This window comes from Pleurodeles waltl, chromosome 10, assembly GCF_031143425.1.
Source record: "Pleurodeles waltl isolate 20211129_DDA chromosome 10, aPleWal1.hap1.20221129, whole genome shotgun sequence".
In the NCBI taxonomy this organism is placed as follows: Eukaryota; Metazoa; Chordata; class Amphibia; order Caudata; family Salamandridae; genus Pleurodeles; species Pleurodeles waltl.
In genome coordinates, this window is record NC_090449.1 from 1080984083 (window position 1) to 1081006125 (window position 22043).

The window sequence follows — 22043 nt, forward strand, 5'->3', positions numbered from 1 at the left end:
AGATGTCTGACTGCCTACCTCAGCAAAGGACGAGGCAGGCTATGGTGTCACACGCATTTGCCTATTGGAGGCGGTAGCCTCTTTGAAGTCGGGCAGTCAGTTGCTACTGCCCTTCAGCTATCCTGACAGGAGGATGTCAGACTTCCTCCCCAGCAGACCCTTTATTCCTCATGCAGAAAGCGCTTTGCACCCCCTGACAGGGGGGCGTAGCAGGCTGTCCTGGGTGACAACTGCTGTAGTTAATCAGAAATGGCTACTAGAACATTGGGACAAGAAAATGGTGACTTTCCCAAGTCACCCTAATATTAAGTTACTTTAAATCCAACTTCAGCAATAAGTCCGGTTTAATGTAACAATACGTTTGAAACCTTGGAGTACTATATTTTGTGGTCACAAAAGGAAGTTAGCGCTTAGCACATGGGCTAGTGTAACTCCATATTAGCCAATTGGACTACCAGCCCTGCTACAACAAAAATGGCAATGGACGTTTTCACTGTCAGGACATGTAGAACATAAGAGAAACGTGTCCTTCTTTTTATTATTCTGTCCCCTGCCTCAGGGTTGGCTTATAGATGGGGCTCCCGCTTTGATGGTATTTCTGTTTTTTAATGTTTCCGTCTGTATTTATCAATTATTTTTCATTTTTGGCTAATTTCTTGGTATTTGTCAATTTATTTTCTGCTTTGAGAATAAATGGAGTCAAAAAACGTTCAATTTCCACATTTATTTAACTGATTTATGCCTGTCACATTTTAGCAAATTTAGCAGAAACATATACCAAAACTCTACACTCCACAGGTAAACACTATCATTATATAGACATATATGTTAACATCTGCCTGTGTCTAAGGAAGTCTTAACTTGCTTTTCAACTCCCCATGCTATCTCCTCAGCTGTAGAGAAGCACAATTTTCTGTATTTATCTGTTTTAAAAACATAAATACAGACTGGAAACACATTGTCTCTGTCTGTATTTATCAATAAGAACTGAAATTGGGAGCCTTATAACTATTAAAAAGGAAGATTTTGAACTTGCCATAAAGGGTTTATTTTGCCATGTCGAGTTGGCAGTTTAAAGGCTGCCTGGCTATGCTCCAGTGGCTTAGAGCTATGTTACCACCTTGCAATATGTCCACTAGTGATCTGTAACTTAGTGGCCTGGGCACTCTTTGTTCTGGGACTTATAGGTAAGTTACATATGTCAATCAAGGATTAGTCAGTTGCATATAGACATTTGAGGGCCTGATAAGGTCTGGACCAATGCACTTCAGAGGTGAAAAACCAGCAGCGTCAGTCCGACAATTATGTGGGGGAGTGACTGTAGGAAGCTGGCCTGGTGTGTGGTGGTTATCTATGGTACTTACACCTTATACCAGGTCCAGGTATCCCCTCTTAGTGAAGTGTAGGCAGTGTCTAGAAGCCAGGCTCTCCAGAGGTAACTGGATGAGCAACCGAGGCTTATCTAGGAGACATACAAAGCTCATGCAATACCACTGTAGTCACACAGAACTTAAACACATGAAAGAAAACTCTTGGTTGTACAAAAATAAAGGTACTTTATTTCTGGAACAAATCGCCACAAAGTACTAGAATGGTAACCCACCATTTGGAGGTAAGTAATGCACTAAATATATACTCTAGTAATCAGAAACAGACAAAGACAAGGTCAGAAAACAGTGCAAATAGCAATAACCATTAATGACGCTGGGGGAGCACAAACCATATACTAAAAAATGGAATGCGAACAAGGTACCCCCATCTAGGTATGTAGAATGTATAGAGGGGAGCTGGGAGGACTAGAAACCCACAGAGGTTAGTAACACAGTACTCCCCAGCAACCAAGAATGCAGGAGTAAAACACTGGATTTTCCCCCAAACTATCCAAAAGGTGGAAAAAAAGAAAAAGACGACACCCAGAGAAGACTGCAAGAAAACTAGCGGTGGATTCCTCAAGAAAGAAGACCTGTGGAGAGAGGGGCCAAGGCCAAGAGTCACAGTGGAGTCCAGGAGGGGTAGAGGCTACTGCCCACCCAGCTGTGGATGCAGGAGTTGGTCAACGCTGATTAAGAACAGGTCAGCACTGGAGCCCTGTAGCTGGAGAAGAGTTCCTGGTGGATGTAGATGAAATCCCACACTGGAAGGAAGACTGCAGATGGTTGTAGGAGCAGGAATTCTAACAACAAGCCTTGGCAAAGGCAAACTCGCAGTTAGTGTTATGAGGTGCTGCCGGAGACCAGCAAGGTCCAGGAGGACTAAACCCAGGAGGTTATGTCACAGGGGACCCTCAGCCTCACAGAGAGTTTACAGGAGTAGAGGCAGCACCCACAGGACAGGGACACCGGAGTCGCAGAAGAATCCCACACAGCACTACAAAAGAGCATCCCACGCCGCAAGAGATCCACGCAGAAGGCTGTGCTTTGCAGGATGAAGTGCTGGGGGCTGGAGCTATACGTCGCCTGAAGATCCCTTGGAGGAGATGCAAACAAGCCTTGGCAGCTGCAAGAGATGTGGTGCATGGGGGTTCTGTCCTGCGTGGAAAGGCAAAGGCTTACCTCCACCAAAGTTTGACAGCTGGCAGACAGGACCAAGAGGACTACTCCGGACCACCACCTGTGATGCAGGATCCATGCAGCTCAGCAGGAGAGGGGATCCAGGCAGCTGGTCCTCGCCTGTGGTTGCAGGAGAGTGACTCCTTCACTCCAAGGGAGAGTCTTTCTCCTTGTGCAGGCTGAAGAGTTGCAATCTTCTAGGGATGCACGGGGAGGGAAATGTTGCAAAGCTGGCAGGAGCCCTGGAAACGATGTTAATGAAGAGTCCTTTCTTCTTGGAAGCAGCTTGTCGGGTCCTGGAGGTTCCAGTCGCAGTTCCAGAAGCCAGATGTCGAAGCAGAGGTTGCAGAGGAGTCCTGTTGGGATCTTGCACACTGAATCTGAGGACCCACCCAAGAGAGAGGCCCTAAATAGCCCTGAAAGGGTGATTGATCACCTAACCAGGTAAGCACATATCAGGAGGGGGCTTTGATGTCTCCTGCCTGGCCTGGCCACCCAGATGCTCCCAGAGTTCCCTGCCAACCTTGGAAACAAGATGGCAGAACCCAGGGACCCTCTGGAGGAACTCAGGGCACCACCCCTGGGATGGTGATGGACAGGGGAGTGGTCACTCCCCTTTCCATTGTCCACTTTCGTGCCAGAGCAGGGACTGGCGGGGTCCCTGAACCGGTGTGGACTTGTTCATGCACAGAGGGGACCAAATGTGCCCTTCAAAGCAAACCAGTGGTTTGGAGAGGCTACCTCTCCCCAGCCAGTCACACCTATTTCCAAAGGGAGAGGGTGTTACCTACCTCTCCCAAAGGAAATCCTTTGCGCTACCTTCCTGGGCTTGATCAGTGCAGAAACCTGTATGAGGGGTGGCAGCAGCTGGGCTGCCCAGACCATGTAAGACTGGTGGTAGCAATGCTGGGAGTCCTCTAAGAAGGTCCAAGAGTGCACAAAATCATACTTACAATTCTTGGAACAGTATTGGGATATGATTCAGACATGTTTGATACCACAAATGCTCAGGTTCGGAGTTACCATTATGTAGCTGTGACCTATGTCCAGTACTCGCATAAAATGGCATCCCCGCACTCAGAGTCCAGGGAAATGGATCTGGAATTTGTGGGGGCACCTCTGTTAGTGCAGGGGTGTCCTCACACACAGGTACCTGCACCCTGCCTTCTGGGTTGAGAGGGCCAACTATAGGGGTGACTTACAGTGACCTGCAGTGGAAACAGGTGCATGCACCCATTTCACGCATGCTGCAATGGCAGGCCTGCAGAACCCTTTGCATGGGCTCTCTATGGGTGGCAGAATAACTGCTGCAGCCCATAGGGATCCCTTGTAACCCCAATACCCTGGGTACCTAGGCTACCATATACTAGGGACTTGCATGAGGGGACCAGTATGCCAATTGTGGGAAGAAAAAGGTACAATTTAGAGGAGAGAGCAAAACTACTGGGTCCTTGTAAGCAGGAACCCATTAGACACAGTCAACATACTGTAAATGGGCAGAAAATGGGGGTAACCATGCCAAGAAAGCGGTTACTTTCCTACAGTGACCATACAACGAATCCTTTTCTTACAGTGAACAGCATGTCAGATTTGCTGTATTGTGCATCTTCAGTGGTTGAAAGCTATTGATTTGAGTGCCAAACTTGCAAGACATTAGTAATGTATTGTGACTGGTTCATGGTTTGCGAATTAATATCCAGCTACATTTTGCTTTAATGTTCTACTGTGCTTGGGGGAGGTGTTTTGCTGGTTCTCCCTTTCCCAAGACTCTCGTGGTGGGTGTGATGAAGAGCCCTCCGTTTCTGAGAGAGAGGGGGTTTTCTACTCCCTGTAACTTCAATCTCTTATGTTTCCATTCTCTTTTATGTTGGTGTTCTTCTCTTTCTGTTTTCCTTCTTCCCCAATATCCTTCAGAGGTTGTACTTTCTATTTTACTCCAGCAGACATGATGGGTATGTGCTTGAGTGATCACTATATAGATTTCCAATTTTATAGTGAACCTTATAATCCTACGAGGTCGGTGCCACTAACCCTCATGATTCACCTAGTAGAAACTCATGCTTACCAATTCACCTCATTCTTTAAAGGTGCTCACCCTGAATACAAAACTACTAAACCATCTGACTTTAAAAGGAAATAAAAAAAATGCAGAGTATTCATACAGACTTGGGGGAGACATTATTTTACGTCAGTAAACCCGGACACGTCCTAGAGAAGCACTTAACTTAAACTACCACTGGATCTCTGAAAGTTTTAGCTGACCTGAAGAACATAAGAATGGGGGTGCCACTTCAGTCTTTTAATCTTCTACTGATATCACTGATTCTCTGTGTATCAACAAGACACTTATTATCTCAGCCAAAAAGGATGACACTGCTTTCTGTCATCAACATCTACGCACCTAAAAATGATGATCCTCTATTTGGTCCGTATTAAATAGAACAATCTCAGATCTCCCGCAAAATATTGGTAGAATACTAGGTGGAGATTTTAATCTCCCAATGGATGGGGCTCTGAAAAGGTAAATTCAGATCGTATAGATGTCATGATCAACATCCGAATCTACATAACAAGCATGATCTGAGTCACATGACTCCAGTTCAAGGATTGACTCTTCTGTTAACTCAAAAATCAATTCATCCAAAAATAGAGCCATTAGCAATCACGGATCACACAAGCATCTCAATAGATCTGAAGGTGGACCCTACCTCACTGCCAATGAAGTAATGGAGGATGAACGTTATGATGGTAGACACCAAAGAAGCAAAACAAATTTTCCGAAATGACAAACATTCAAATAAGGAAAAACAATGTGTTAGACAGTCCCTCTGAAGTATTACGAGATGTTCTTAAGGCTACCATAAGAAGATCCAATGGCCTTGAAATACAGATGAAAAACCTAGAGTTTAGACGCAATCATACTAAAGGCACTGCAGTTCTGACCATCTTAAAAATCTTGAGTATGAATAGAATAAGATTATGGCAATTACACAACGCACATTGGACTCCCATCAAGGCTCTATAGATAGGGGCTTTGGGATTCAAATTTATGCTGGAATTACAAACTCAGTCCTGGTGATACCATTCATACGCTATTTGACTGTAAGCATGTTCGACCTGCAGCCAATCCAGAAACGAGAGACCAAATATTTTTGGGTTCGATGTTGGGGCTACATCATCTATTTTGGGTGTCAGTGCCTCATGATCTTATAACAGATCTACAATTGAGTAATATTTTGTTAAGCGTGGGTATCAAACTGATCTTTTCCAAATGGAAACAATCTATAAGCTTGTCAATTCACACTTGATGGGCTTGAGTGTGCTTCACTGGAGGCGCTGACAATATCTGCTTTCAAAAAGATAACCACCTCTGATCATCCAGAAATCTATGGAGCAGTTTAGACCTCTGGCTGCAGAAAAACAAACCATAAAAGTCCATCTGGCAGGCTGGAATAATGGTGATCTAAAAAGGGCCCCCTTTTTCAACTCCTAGACTGTTCGCAGCCTGACCTGAAACTCAACCCGAATTTCAATTATCCTCTTAGATAATCCCCACTCCTGCATTCTTTGTACCTTTCTTTCTGTTAGCCTTTTCTCCTGTTGGTGCATCTAAGTAATACAATTCCTATTAAAAAAATGCAAGGTACAGGTTTATTTGGAGGGTATAACATTTAAGGACGCTTATGCTTTGTCTCGCTCCCCTCTTGGAGGAGTACTCAATCTTGGCAAAGTCAAGCTGTGGGTGTTCTTATTTTGTGCGGCTCCCAAATACTAAGATGCTATGATAGACTTGTCCTTTATTGTCTTTAAGCAGCAATTTACTCATTTGTATCGATATGTCATACTATTTTAGAATAAATAGTTTTGCAATAAAACAATAGAATGTTGAAGGTTGAGGGACAGTAAGCGAAAGGTCCAGTGGGTTTTCTTGTGCATCTTTGCTGATTGACATGTGGTGAAGAGTGAGTAGCAAACCTGCTCCACCGCAAATTTTATTGATGGTTCATTAAGAGAACAGGCGTGCTTGGTCGTGCAACTTTGCTGGATCACATCTGCTGATGAGACCGATGAGCGTGAGACAATGCCCAGTGCTGATTGATGAGTGGTGAGCTGTTGGACAGCTGGAAGGAGACTGTTGCACCACTCAAGCGTTATATGTGTGCAAAAGGCTTCTTCATTGGGAGCAACCTGGGCAACTCTAACTTTTTGAGTGGAGCCACACCTGCTAAATTGCCCTATGTAGCTTATTAACATCTTGTTACTAACACATCTCCCCCTTAAAACTCCCTCTACAAACTCCTCCCACTACTCCTAAACCATGACAACAACCCTCATCTCTCTTCTAAGTTATTCATCCGTCCATGCCACCTTCTTTTGCCAAGTCATTCACTGCTCTTTCCCCTTCACTATTCCTCTTTCCTCCTTCTTCCCTTCTTCACCAGTCGCCACAAGAAAAACCCTCCTCTACTCTCACAAACCTCGTTCACCCATCCCTTTACTATCCTATCCCTCAAAAGTATTTCCAAATGCAATTTGTTACCCAGCATGGAAAGGTGGACCCCATCCTCCAGGAACAATGTAGGGCATTTAAGAACATTTTCCCTATCTCTTACCCGAGTACCTGCCAGGCTCTACAGAACCCAGTCCTTTCTCAATTCACCTCTTTCTGTGCCTTGTTAATCCCAGTGGCTTCTGGGTCCCTCTCCACACCCTCCTAGGCAGTAAATGCATCCAGTAGAATAAGCTCCCTTCCCACCTGTCTTTTAAATTCCCTAAACCCTTCTTCATCAGCTTAATCAGTTCAAAAACCTGTTGACTAGACGAGGTCATTCTCCCCAAGGTGTATCATCACTACACAAAGAGTGGGCCACAAATAGTCCAGTCTCATCCTGCCCATGCCATTCCACTGGCCCCGTTCTACCATGCAAACCCAGCTGTTAACACCACAAACACTAGGTAGTGAGAATTAAAGGGCAAATTAGTACCCACATATCATCAAACCCAACAACCAACGCTTCCCAGCCCAACCATACAAGTAATCATCAAGATCTAAGATGCTGCCTGTGCCGTGTATTCCAACTTGGCAGAAACACTTGGATCTCAATAACGAAGAAAGCTCTGCTCGGATCACTTGATCCTCTGTGTTCCTCCAGAAGGTCACCCGCTACCTTTCATGAATTTGTCAAGTCTGCAACGTCTTTGAGTGCATATTTGGTTTGAACGCTTGCTGGCTGCTGCGGGCACTGTGTGGTTATCCGCATAATTCCTTCTATTCCATACAACTCCAGCTTGTGCTTTTATAACGCAAGAGAATATCGAAGCACTGACTTCTTTATGTCAATGAGTTACTGTAGGAAAGTACCATCTTGCCTGGCATGTTACCCCCATTTTCACTGTATGTATGTTTGTTTTCGCCCTTGTGTCACCTCGATCCTGCTAGGCAGGACCCCAGTGCTCACAATGTATGCCCTATATGTGTTCCCAGTGTGGTGCCTAGCTGTATCACTGAGGCTCTGCTAACCAGAACCTCAGTGTTTATGCTCTCTCTGCTTTCTAAAATTGTCACTGCAAGCTAGCGACTAATTTTACCAATTCTCATTGGCACACTGGTACACCCATATAATTCCCTTGTATATGGTACCTAGGTACCCAGGGTATTGGGGTTCCAGGAGATCCCTATGGGCTGCAGCATTTCTTATGCCACCCATAGGGAGCTCAGACAATTCTTACACAGGACTGCAACTTCAGCCTGAGTGAAATAACTTCCACGTTAATTCACAGCCATTTTTCACTGCACATAAGTAACTTAAGTCACCTAACTGTCTAACCCTCACTTGGTGAAGGTTAGGTGCCAAGTTACTTAGTGTGTGGGCACCCTGGCATTAGCCAAGGGGCCCCCACATTGTTCAGGGCAAATTCCCCGAACTTTGTGAGTGCGGGGACACCGTAACACGTGTGCACTACACATAGGTCACTACCTATGAGCAGCGTCACAATGGTAACTCTGAACATGGCCATGTTACATGTCTAATATCATGGAATTTTCCCCCAATACCATTCTGGTATTGGAGGGACAATTCCATGATCCCCCAGGTCTCTAGCACAGAAGTCGGGTACTGCCAAACTGCCTTTCTGGGGTTTCCACTGCAGCTGCTGCTGCCAACCCCTCAGACAGGTTTCTGCCCTCCTGGGGTCTGGGCAGCCCAGTCCCAGGAAGGCAGAACAAAGGATTTTGTCTGAGAGAGGGTGTTACACCCTCTTTCTTTAGAAATAGGTGTGAAGGGCTGGGGAGGAGTAGCCTCCCCCAGCCTCTGGAAATGCTTTGATGGGCACAGATGGTGCCCATCTTTGCATAAGCTAGTCTACACCGGTTCAGGGATACCCCAGCCCTGCTCTGACGTGAAACTGGACAAAGGAAAGGGGAGTGACCACTCCCCTCACCTGCACCTCCCAGGGGAGGTGCCCAGAGCTCCCCCAATGTGTCCCAGACCTCTGCCATCTTGGATTCAGAGGTGTTGGGGCACAATGTACTGCTCTGAGTGGCCAGTGCCAGCAGGTGACGTCAGAGACCCCTTCTGATAGGTTCTTACCTCTCTTGGTAGCCAAACCTTCTTTCTTGGTAGCCAAACCTCCTTTTCTGGTTATTTAGGGTCTTTCCTCAGGGCTATTCCTCAGATAACGAATGAAAGAGCTCACCAGAGTTCCTCTGCACTTCCCTCTTCGACTTCTGCCAAGGATCGACCGACCGTTGACTGCTTTAGGACGCCTGCAAAACCACAACAAAGTAGCAAGACGACTACCAGCAACATTGTAGCGCCTCATCCTGCCAGCTTTCTCAACTGTTTCCTGGTGGTGCATACTCTGAGGGCTGTCTGCCTTCACCCTGCACTGGAAGCCAAGAAGAAATCTCCAGTGGGTTGACGGAATCTTCCCCCTGCCAACACAGGCACAAAACATCTGCATCACCGGTCCTCTGGGTCCCCTCTCATCCTTGACGAGCATGGTCCCTGGAACACAGGAGCTGGGTCCAAGTGTCTCCCACAGTCCAGTGGCCCTTGTGTCCAAAATTGGTGGATGTACGTCCTTGCCTCCCCACGCCAGACAGCAAACCTGTGTACTGCGTGATTTGCAGCTGCTCCAGCTTCTGTGCACTTCTCCAAGGATTCCTTTGTGCACAGCCTAGCCTGGGTCCCCAGAACTCCGTCCTGCAGTGCTCAACCCGCTGAGTTGGACTCCGATGTCGTGGGACCCTACTTTTGTGACTCTGAGTTCACAGATCTTCTAAGTGCCTGTTCTGGTACTTCTGCGGTTGCTGTCTGCTTCTGCGGGGGCTCTCTGAGTTGCTGAGTGCCCCCTCTGTCTCCTCCTCCAAGGGGCGACATCCTGGTCCTTCCTGGTCCCCAGCAGCACCCAAAAACCTCCCCTGCGACTCTTGCAGCTAGCAAGGCATGTTTGTGGTATTTCTGCCTGGAAACACTTCTGCAACACCCAGCACGCAGTGGGACATCTTCCAATCAAAGGAGAAGTTCCTAGTCCATTTCGTTGTTGCAGAATCTTCGGCTTCTTCCACCCGGAGGCAGCCCTTTTGCACCTTCATCTGGGGTTTTCTGGGCTCCTGCCCCCCCTGGACACTATCGCGACTCTTGGACTTGGTCCCCTTGCTTTGCAGGTCCTCAGGTCCAGGAATCCGTCTTCAGTGTTTCGCTGGTGCTTGTGGTTCTTGCAGAATCCCCCTATCACGACTATTGTCTTTCTGGGGTAGTAGAGTAACTTTACTCCTACTTTCTAGGGTCTTGGGGTGGGGTATTTTGGACACCCTTACTGTTTTCTTACAGTCTCAGTGACCCTCTACAAGCTCCCATAGGCCTGGGGTCCATTCGTGATTCGCATTCCACTTTTGGAGTATATGGTTTGTGTTGCCCCTAGACCTATGTCTACCTATTGCATCCTATTGTTATTCTACATTGTTTGCACTACTTTTCTTACTGTTACTTACCTGTTTTGGGTTTGTGTGCATATCATTTGTGTATATTGCTTACCTCCTAAGTGAGGGTATCCTCTGAGATACTTCTGGCATATTGTCACTAAAATAAATTACCTTTATTTTTAGTAACTCAGAGTATTGTGTTTTCTTATGAGATTGTGCTACATGATATAAGTGGTATAGTAGGAGCTTTGCATGTCTCCTAGTTCAGCCTAAGCTGTTTTGCCATAGCTACCTTCTATCAGCCTAAGCTGCTAGAAACACCTCTATTCTACTAATACGGGATAACTGGACCGGGCACAAGATGTAAGAACCATAAGGTACCCACTGTAAGCCAGGCTAGCCTCCTACAGTTACTGTTTTGTGTCTTGATGAAAGTGGAAGTTTCACCGAAATGTAAGTCGACGTCTTTTAAACTGCTTACAGCTGTCCACCTCACAAGGCAGAAAATATACAACTTTCCTTCATGACTTTTGGACTTTGGGTCTACAGGTGAGGCTCTGGTTTTTAACCAAAGACTACATTTCTGGGTAAGATTCATTCTACAGTTTTTGGGCGCTACATTTATTTTGCATTTTTATTTTATTGCTATTTTTGTCTTTCTTCTTTATGATATGTCAGACTTATCTATCCTTGAAATTTGTAAAAATAAATTGTTGCAACGAATAAATAATGATCATGATAATTGTGTGGTTGAGCTGTGAAAAACCCCGGTGTTTGCCACAGACATACTTTCTCGCATGTTTCTTGCCCACTTGACAACAAAATGTCCACATATCCATACTTCTTTAAATTTGCATGACTCCTCCACCATACCTGCAGGATAAAAGCATAACTTTTAGGCTTACCCCACATGCAATCACTCCTCCATCTCCCCGGATCTTTCAGCCTACTGGCACTCACACCCAACTTGTGACCCTTCATCACTGCCCCAATCCTGAATGAGAATGTTCCAAAGTCCAACACTTTGAATCACTCCAGTCTCTGGCAATTTCTCATCAACCCAACACCTGGCTTGACAATACACATGCTCCATCCTTTGCCTCAACAATTGCTGTGCCTTCCAGCCCCACCATCCCAATAATTTGCCCATTCAGTAGATTGGGCTACCTCCTTTCTCTCCCTACCTCCCCAGTCACACCACTGACCCTTTCTTATCCATGTTACTCTTTTGTTGCCAGATGTCCAGCCCTTGGGCGTTTCGGGTTAGATTCCCCTCTCCAGATCTCACAACTTCTTGACCACATTAGTTCCGACACCCAAAGTATATTAGGGACTTATAAGGTGGCACCAGTATGCCAAATGTGGGGTGTATGTGGTTCAGGCAACCAAGTTTAAAAGAAGAGAGCATAGTTATTGGGGTCCTGGTTAGCGGAACCCAGTGAACACAGTCAAAACCTACTGACAACAGGCAAAGAGTGGGGGTAACCATGCCAGAAAGAGGGTTCTTTCCTACAGCTCCTGCCACAACCAGACGCTTCCAAGAGATCCGGACTTGTTCCCCTTCTCTCTTCAGGAATCCACCGCTGATTTCTTGCAGCCTTGTCTGTGTGTTGCATGATCCGTATTTTCAGTCCTTTTGGTAGTTTGGAGAAAATCTGGCAACTTACTCCTTTCTTCCTGGTCACTAGGGGGCACTCTGGTAATTACCTTTTTAGGGGTTTCCTAGTTCCTTCAGCTCCCCTCTACCGATTCCACTTCCTTAGGTGGGGACCAGACATTCGCATTCCACTTTTTTAGTATATGGCTTGGTCCCCACCCCAACCTTCATTATTGCCTATTGCATCTCACTGTTCTCTATTGCTTTTCATGCCTATTTCTGATTACTACTGTACATACAATAGTGTGTTTACTTACCTCCTATTGGAGAATTGCCTATCTAGTAATCTTGTATTTGTGCCACAAACAAAGTACCTTTTATTCTTTTAAAGCTCTGTGGTTCTTTCATGTGTGTAAGTGCTGTATAACCACAGTGGTATTGCATGAGCTTCGCATATCTCCTGGGTGAGCCTTGGCTGCTCATCCACAGCTACCCTTAGAGAGCCCTGACTTCTAGACGCTGCCTACACTTCACTAATAAGGGATAACTGGACCCGCTATAAGGTGATAATAGCGTAGGTACTCACCACACATCTGGACAGCTTCCTACAGTGGGTGTAAGGGCTCTTTTCTAACGAGAGAACAGGGTAAGACTTGTTCCACCATGATTTTCCCTGAGAGAATCTGAGTCCATGCTCAAGGCTGTAAGAAATCACCTTTACTCTTTGTACTCAGTTGAGGTGCTGCTAGCGTTTCGGAAGGGTTGGGCTGACAGCTGCCAGCTGGTGTAGGAGTGACTCTGTTGCCTGCAATCAGAGGTGTTGCCGCCCCTAATCCAGCATCTTGTAGAGATACAAGGGTCCTTGCACCAATAAAAATGGTGAAAAAGATAAACAGTTCAACCATGATAATGTTACTGTGTTAGAACACGTCCTACTTGTTACTACCTACACTATGGAGAGCATACTGCGAGTACCCTCTGCCAGATCATTTGGGATAGCCTAGCACCCCATACCTGGGTCAGATGTACCGGGAAGCCAGTCTGCTGTAGTGAATGCCATCGTCCTTTTGCAGGATGGAGGTCAGAGTCAGCAGGGCTGCATCCCAGTCACAGCATGTTTCAGAATAATCCCAGCAGAAGTGCTCCTTCCGCTGATCGAATGTACACAAAGGCAGTTTTTATAATTAAAGTGCTGCTCATATCTCACTGTCAGAGGAACAGAACTACTGCGATGCTATGTCTGCACTTATCGAGCTGTCCCCAGTGGACAATCATGATGCAAGAACACCACGTGCTGTGTGCCTAGCCTTGAACTGGGTGTACAGACTGCATGGCAGCGACACGTACAAGGATTAGGCTGCATGTACAGTATCTTTTCAGTACATTATTGCATAAGTGTAAAATCATGTAAAAAGTCACCATCAGAAAAAGATGCCAAGCTAAAATGTGCAATTTAAAATGGAGACTCTACGCGGTCCTGTTGTGCTTCACCGCAGTAGATTCCATGTCCTCTGTCGCCTTGGCATGACTCTGTGCCCTCTGCCGCCTTGGCATGACTCTGTGCCCTCTGCCGCCTTGGCATGACTCTGTGCCCTCTGCCGCCTTGGCATGACTCTCGATCCTCTGCCGCCTTGAGAGACTTTATCCTCTGCCTCCTTGAAAGACACTCTGGGGGTTATTCTAACTTTGGAGGAGTGTTAATCCGTCCCAAAAGTGACGGTAAAGTGACGGATATACCACCAGCCGTATTACGAGTTCCATAGGATATAATGGAGTCGTAATACGGCTGGTGGTAAATCCGTCACTTTTCCGTCACTTTTGGGACGGATTAACACCTCCTCCAAAGTTAGAATAACCCCCTCTGTCCTCTGTCACCTTGCCATGACTTTCTATCTTCTGCCACCTTGGCACAATTCCATCCTCTGCCCCTTTGGAAGACACATTTCCTCTGCTGTCTTGGCATGGCTCTTTCCTCTACCACCTTAGGAGTCCCTCTTTCCCCTGCCACCTTGGAAGACAGTCTGTGGGATGGTAACATATGCTGAAGTTTCTCAAGGTATGTAATATTCTGTAGGCAGCTACAGTATGTGTCTCTCTGGCTTTACGTCTACAAATGAATGGATGATTCAGAGAAATAAATGCACCCAACAGATATCCTGTCTATTGCATATGTTCCTCCATGTGTGCAGTAACGTGGTGGTGTTGGTACTAACATGTACACGGTCTTCTGATTTTCAGGGCCTCTGCCTCACCCTGAGATTCACTGTAATTTTAGTCTGGCTGGTTCTCCCGCTGAGATCTTCTGTGATGTGCCCTGGGGTGAGGTGGACTCTATCGAGTGGAAGAAGGATGGTGACTCCCTTCCTCATGACACCTGCTACCAGATCAAGAACCGCAGCGTGCTGTACATCTCTAAACTGGACCCGTCACACTGCACGCACTACACCTGCAATGTCAGCAACCGCTTCTACTGGAATGAGTCCTCCTATAACTTGACTTTTGAAGGTACAGTGCATGACTTCTTCATAGCACCGGACCTGTGCAAGGTCAGAAAATCCAGCATCAACGATAACGAGTGAGCTGTGGATTCACTTAGTCACCAAGGGGTCTTGCTGGTCCATTGCTAGTTATTGCACTGCAGTGTGTTGTGCCCCCTAGTTATAATGCATCCACTAGCTTTTACACTGCACAGGTGTTGCGCCCGTTTGTTGTTGCACTGTGCAGGTGTCGTGCCTGTTTGTTGTTGCACTGTGCAGGTGTCGCGCCTGCTGGTTGTTGCACTGCGCAGGTGTCGTGCCTGCTGGTTGTTGCACTGCGCAGGTGTCGCGCCTGCTGGTTGTTGCACTGCGCAGGTGTCGCGCCTGCTGGTTGTTGCACTGCGCAGGTGTCGCGCCTGCTGGTTGTTGCACTGCGCAGGTGTCGCGCCTGCTGGTTGTTGCACTGCGCAGGTGTCGCGCCTGCTGGTTGTTGCACTGCGCAGGTGTCGCGCACGCTGGTTGTTGCACTGCGCAGGTGTCGCGCCCGCTGGTTGTTGCTCTGCACAGGTGTCACGCCCGCTGGTTGTTGCTCTGCGCAGGTGTTGGGCCTGTTTGTTGTTGCACTGCGCAGGTGTCACGCCCGTTTGTTGTTGTGTCGCGGCCGCTGGTTGTTGCACTGCGCAGGTGTCGCGGCTGCTGGTTGTGGCACTGCCCAGGTGTCGCGGCTGCTGGTTGTGGCACTGCCCAGGTGTCGCGGCTGCTGGTTGTGGCACTGCCCAGGTGTCGCGCCTGTTTGTTGTTGCACTGCGCAGGTGTCGCGCCTGTTTGTTGTTGCACTGCGCAGGTGTCGCGCCTGTTTGTTGTTGCACTGCGCAGGTGTCACGGCCGCTGGTTGTTGCACTGCGCAGGTGTCGCGGCCGCTGGTTGTTGCACTGCGCAGGTGTTGCGTCCGTTGGTTGTTGCACTGCGCAGTTGTCACGTCCGTTGGTTGTTGCACTGCACAGTTGTCACGTCCGTTGGTTGTTGCACTGCGCAGGTGTCGCGGCCGCTGGTTGTTGCACTGCGCAGGTGTCGCGCCTGTTGGTTGTTGCACTGCGCAGGTGTCGCACCTGTTGGTTGTTGCACTGCGCAGGTGTCGCGGCCGCTGGTTGTTGCACTGCGCAGGTGTCGCGGCCGCTGGTTGTTGCACTGCGCAGGTGTCGCGCCCGCTGGTTGTTGCACTGCGCAGGTGTCGCGCCCGCTGGTTGTTGCACTGCGCAGGTGTCACGCCCGCTGGTTGTTGCTCTGCGCAGGTGTTGCGCCTGTTTGTTGTTGCACTGCGCAGGTGTCACGCCCGTTTGTTGTTGTGTCGCGGCCGCTGGTTGTTGCACTGCACAGGTGTCGCGGCCGCTGGTTGTTGCACTGCGCAGGTGTCGCGGCTGCTGGTTGTGGCACTGCGCAGGTGTCGCGCCTGTTTGTTGTTGCACTGCGCAGGTGTCGCGCCTGTTTGTTGCACTGCGCAGGTGTCGCGCCCGTTTGTTGTTGCACTGCGCAGGTGTCGCGCCCGTTTGTTGTTGCACTGCGCAGGTGTCACGACCACTGGTTGTTGCACTGCGCAGGTGTCGCGGCCGCTGGTTGTTGCACTGCGCAGGTGTCGCGTCCGTTTGTTGTTGCACTGCGCAGGTGTCACGCCCGCTGGTTGTTGCACTGTGCAGGTGTCGCACGCACTGGTCATTGCGCAGGTGTCACACCCGCTGGTCATTGCGCAGGTGTCGCGCCCACTAGTTATTGCAATGCGCAGGTGCGAGTCCTCATTCTGCACAACATCTGCAGTGTGCTGTTCCTCGTGTGAGTGCTTTAGTCTTCACCCACTGATATTTCACGTCCTGGCGTGCTTCTACCCCTCTTGCTGCAGGTGCCCCCCCCACTCTGCACACTGCAAGGACCTTCTCAGCCGCTGCTCTGGTCACCGCCGTTACCTGCCTCCTTCTCCTGGTCATCCAGTTCTTGCTGCCACAGAAGATTCTCATTAGTAAGTGTCCTCCTGGTTCTGTGCGCATGGAAGCGTCTGTGAGTGAATATTCCCCGCAGAGTGCTAAGCTCGCAGTGTCAAGGCTGGGAGGGGAGTGGGTGGGGGTTTTCTGAGTGGGGGAGGGTGAAGGCAGTCATGACTTTGACCATCCAACCATGTGCATGTGGTGGTCTCTGTGCCACTGTAACCTCCCACCCCCCCATGCCGTCTCTCACGAGAGCACCAGCAGCAACAGAAGTGAGCCCACTCCGGACACACCTCGGCATGACTGACGCCTGGATGGATACTTCCAGGGGATGCTCTCAGCCGCCCCTGGACAGGTATCTGATATGTAGGTGGTTTACTGATCATCAGTAACCTGTATTCATGAAGCGCGTGTCCACTTCTGGGCTCTGAATATCTGGTGTACCCGGTGTTTATTCTTTCATGATCAGTCCAGTGGTATAGAGGTTCAAGGCTGAAGATATTTCACCGCCCAGCACTGAGTGAATGCCGGGTCAGACTAGGACACAAAATAGGCCCAGACACCAAAATAAGTGAGCCCTGTATGGCTAAAAAGTGTCTGGGTATGGAAATCAGGTCCGTTTTTAGCTTTATGGGTACTGTGCAAGGTTTGGAAGACTGCAATCATTTGTGCTTCCTGCAGGCCATGTTTGTGGCAATATCAGGGAAATAAACAGTGAAAACCTGCCCTCCTGGCCATAAAACACTCCAACACACTGGCCTGCCTGACCAGCCCCTCGGACACTGCCTGATCAGGCCAATCTGTCCCTGTGTGGAAGGAGCATCAACTGCATCTCCTGTACATCTGATTCCTAGTACTTGAGATGAAGGTCAATCAAAACCATGATTGAGCAGTCAACTCATGGGTCTATTTATTAAAATTATTTCAATATAGCCCCTTGTAGAGGGCATGGAGGGCTTCAGTGATGCACTTTCATAGGGGTGTTTGGGGTGGTGCACCACCCCAATAAATGTATTCTCTAATAAATAGCTGGGTACAGGTGCTTTGAGTCAGGTATTGTGAGGTGTTTGTAGGATTTCATTTGGATTTTGTATGTACACACACACACACACTAGTCTCTGTCCTTAAGCCCCCCATGCCCTGTTTCTCACCTCCACATATAATGTATTTTAACCAGCCTGATTGTTGAAAAATCTGAAGGTCACCCGCCCCCCTCCTTGCTGTCCAAACATACTTCCCAAGTGTGATGAAATGGAGTGTATTATATCGTGCGACCTCATTGTGTAATATACTTAACAACTCCTTTAGGACTCCTGGGGTTCGTTTATCAAACCTCAGCTCGACCCTGGGTAGCTGTGGCTCTGAGCAGGAAGGTTACCGGTGTAAAGCATTTGAACAGCACCAACACAATTGAAGAAGAGAAGACACTCAAATCTGACACCAAGTAATAAAAATAGACTATTTTAATGTATTTTTAGATACCACAGAGATCCACCACAGGGCTCTGGAGATATGGGATTACAAGGCATAGAAAATTAAGATATTTCACTTAACCGTGAACAAGCATTGTCAAATTAAATAACGTTGAAACACACAAAAGGTGGTGGGAAGAATACTTGCATTTTGTCTAACCACTGACAATCATTCAATACAAATCATTCATGACCCTGCCTCTCATGGGAAGCAGGCCAGCTTTACCTGCCAGACTAGGTCCTCCCTGAATTGGAAATCAAGCAACCCATGCCCTAGTTATGGGCTCATCAGCTAGTTACAGCTTTGTTCCAGTTATAGTGAAGATCAGGGTCAAGACTAATTTGCGTATGGCGGGTCTAAACTGAGGGGCATGGTGAGCAAAAGAACCATTCCCTAGAAATCCTCTGTGTTAGCAGAAGTCAAGGTGACACAGGACTACCAGTTGCCCAGTATCATGGTCACGGTTTAATCCTTCCTGAGTCGATACCTCTGCCTCTAGGGGTTCCCAGCTGCATCAGGTCCTGGTTCTTGAAGCTGCACAGTGGCAAATAGCTGTGGGTTTAAGGATTTGGGCTACCAAGCTGCCCCAGTAGTCTTCTCAGCTGTTGTGTCACTGGGCTGAGAACAAGAGGTGAGCTCACTGACCCTTGGCGTATCTTGGCTTTGGCTGGGCTCCGGAGACCTCTTCTCCTCAAGTAGGACACAACAGGCACAGTCCCTCTTCTTTGCTAACCACACGCTGGTGCAGCCTCTCTTTGACGGTTCCATGTGCAGCATGTCAGTCCTTCGGTCTTCTTCCACTCCAGTAGAGTTCTGTGTTCAGGATACCAGGGGGTGCTCTACTTAGGCTCATAAACTGCCCGCAGGGCAGGGTGCAATTGTTAGACAATGGCTACCAGGTTCCCTCCCTGATGGCCACTTCCTGTGAAGAGTGGCATCTGGCATCTTCTGTCCACTTCCAATAAGACAGGACCCTTGAAAAACTGGTTTGGTAATTGGTTTCCCCTCGCCTGTCCCTAGTGCTAGCCTGCCTGCCTCAACAAAGGAGCAGCCTCTCTCACACGTGTTACTCATTTGCTATCAAAAGTGGCTTCTCCTTTGAAGCTTGCCTTTTGTGCCACAACCCAAACGCATGCAACTTCCTGCAGGAGGCAGATGACACCACCTTTCAGAGCAGGACCCTATTGTATTCTTTCCTGGAAGTTGTTAGCATGTTTCCCTGGGAAGTCAGAAAGCTGTCTCCGCGAAAGGACCTTACGTGCAACCAGTATGGGCAGAAGAAACTAAAGCTAACAGTGTGGCAACTTTGCTACTTGTTGCATTAGTTTTAACCTGAGAATCGAGTCAGGCTTAATTTAATGAGTTGTTTTAATACCTTGGATGACCCCGTTTGGTTGCGCTGTTCCAGAGTTAGCTGAGGGGTGAGAGTGCAACTCGGCACTCCCAAGTTGGCAACCAAGCTTTTCCACAGTTAAATCAGCAGTTCCACAATTTGTATAGTTAGAACATGTATATTTTACATATTCTGCTTGTGTAATATGTTGCAACGAGCCTCAAGACTTGATAGGCCTGCTATATGGGTGACTTACACATATACCAGGGGAGGGAAAGTGGTGGAGTCTTTGCCATTGTTTTAAATGGCAAAGTCAGACCAGCAGTTAAAACTGCTCCTCCAGTCTGCAGATAGCGGGCGGGGAGTCCTTGTTCTACTCATGTCCCAACAGGGTGGCATCACCAGTGCTGTAATCCCTTGGGGGGGGGGGGACCCTCTGACATGCATGTCCTGCGTTCCTCGGGCACCATTTACTAGGGACTTACAGGTAAGTTAGTTTAGTCAATTGGCTGAAAGTCATCCAACATATCAGTTTCATGATCAGGCATTGGCACTGAGGTCTGGTTAGCAGGCCCCAGTGCACTCTGAGTAAAAAAAAAAAGAAGAAAAAAAAGCAAAATCCGTCTACGTCCTGGAGCCCTTTGCAGAAAGCAAAAACTGGGACACTATTCAGTTTTATGCAGACATGACCACTTCAGAGGTGGGTGTTGTTTTGAATTTGTTTCACATCCACATTAAAGGGGTATTTCCCGACAGTGAGTGGCGGGTGGAATCTTCAGGAATCCACCGCTGTCTTCTCGCTTGTCTGGGTGGAGCATTTTTTTCTTTTCCTTCCTCTTGGGTTGTTTGGGGAAAGTCCAGTAACTTGCTCCTTTCTTTCTGGTTGCTAGGGGGCACTGTGGTACTTACCTTTGGGGTTTCCTAGTACCCCCAGCTCCCCTCTACACATTCCCCTTATCTAGGTGTCGGTCCTGCATTCACATTCTATTTTTTTAGGTCGAGCGTTAGCGTTCGGCCTGCTGTATACTAAAGTATACAATAGAGTGAGTTCCAGCGTTTTGATTTGTTAGTTGCACTGTCCTTCAAAAATCCTTGCTTGCTAGTGGTCAGTTCTGCTTCTTTGTCCTGCCTTTTTTCACTTTGGAAGCAGTGCAAAGTACTGTGTAATTACGCTATGTTCTGTTTATCTCTTCTGAAGGGGACTTTTTCTTTCAGTATTGGCCTGTTTGCCTTGCACTGTGGGTGTGTGTTCAGTCCCTCCTCCCCACCAGCTCCCTCTGTAAACACAAACCAACAGCAGAGAGGGGATTTTCCAGGGGCCAGCTTGCTCTCGCTCTATTCCCCTTGTTATTTTCAGTCTGTGTGGCAATAAAAGTCCAGACAGAAATTTACAACGCTATGAGCTCTAACTCGAGCAAACACGAGACTATTGCATTCCAAATGCTTGTGTAAGAAGACAACAAATGGGAAAAGACGCACAGACCCATCTTCATGTCGTCCAGCAGCAACAACGCTTTGTGAAAGAGTTTGTTCGCGAGCCAGTCCTAGATGTCTGAGAGTGATAAACATCTTTGAGGCAGCCGATTGGCTTTTTTTGTTTGAGTTACTTGAAGGTAACGTGTTTCCCCGTGAGCGTTGGATGAGCTTTGATTCTGCCTCGGATCCTCTGAGAAACACGCTGTAGGTAGTTTTGCTTTTGGCTTGTGGATTTCCTTAAGGAATTTATCTTTACTTCTGTATGTTCTGAATGAGACACATTCTGCTCTGTATCTCAAACACACTAACCAGGCTGTAAATATTCTGTAGCTACAGCTGATCCCCCTCCTCACAGTCTCCATGACCTTGCGCACAAGCTGTTGCGCTCACGAAGAAGCTGTATTTGCGCACAGGTGACTTCCCCAGACCTGTTGTCCACCCACTCCCTTCTGGCTGGTGAGAGGAAATCCTCTCCGGGCTCCTCTGCTCCAGCGGCTTCTCCGCCGTGTCCGGCTTGCTTCGCTTCTCCCTGGGGGCATGGGCCTGGAGCATGTTGTGGTCAGCTCCTGCCTTCGCTGCAGCAGCACCCGAGTGCCTAAAGTCGCAGCTTCTAGGCTCCTCTCCTCTCAGTCATGAGGGCGCAAGTGTATAAGTGATATCCAGAACATTCTAAAATGTTAAAGCGATAGATCCTGGGTTTTTCTCAGTTTAAAAAAAATCTATTTTGTTTTCTTCTAATCAAGGAGAAAGCTGCCAAAAGTGTTATTTTTGGCATCCAGAAGAATTTGCCAACACGTGTTTCATGACTCAATGTTGTCATTTCATCGGACAAAACACTAAAGGAAAAAGGCATGGCAGGCATCTCGTGTGGTAACTCGGTTTCGACGCTGATGAGAGGGCTGTATACCCTCTCATATGGAATTATATATTTTTTTGTCTTTCCAGCCTGTTTTTGCCAAAGTGCTGTGAATTGAAATAATCAAAACGGAATACTGTGCATTTAGTGGAGTAATCATCTCCTGATGAAGAACTACTCAAAATAATGACACTCCGTAATAAGTGTGATTGCTATCTCAGAGGTTGCCTCCTCCTAAGGAACTCCGCCTCCCCACACGTCACTTGTATCCACCTTTTGAAAGCCCTGTTCCTGGAAAGACAGAGGAGGCGAGGAGAAGGAAAAGGGGAAGGGCAATTTAGGAGAGGAAATGGCAGATGTCCCAGCGTGGAAATCAGAG

General features: G+C 47.8%; 1 protein-coding gene across 2 annotated transcripts in view; it reads left to right on the forward strand.

Annotated features, from left to right (window-relative positions):
* The window catches only part of LOC138262279 (uncharacterized), a 306864-nt gene that overhangs the window by 72024 nt on the left and 212797 nt on the right, over nucleotides 1-22043 (forward strand). For both annotated transcript variants that reach the window (XM_069212168.1, XM_069212169.1), the window contains exons 4-5: nucleotides 14312-14578; nucleotides 16445-16561. In XM_069212168.1, the coding sequence (XP_069068269.1) occupies nucleotides 14312-14578; nucleotides 16445-16561 (384 nt within the window). The remainder of the gene's footprint in view (nucleotides 1-14311; nucleotides 14579-16444; nucleotides 16562-22043) is intronic.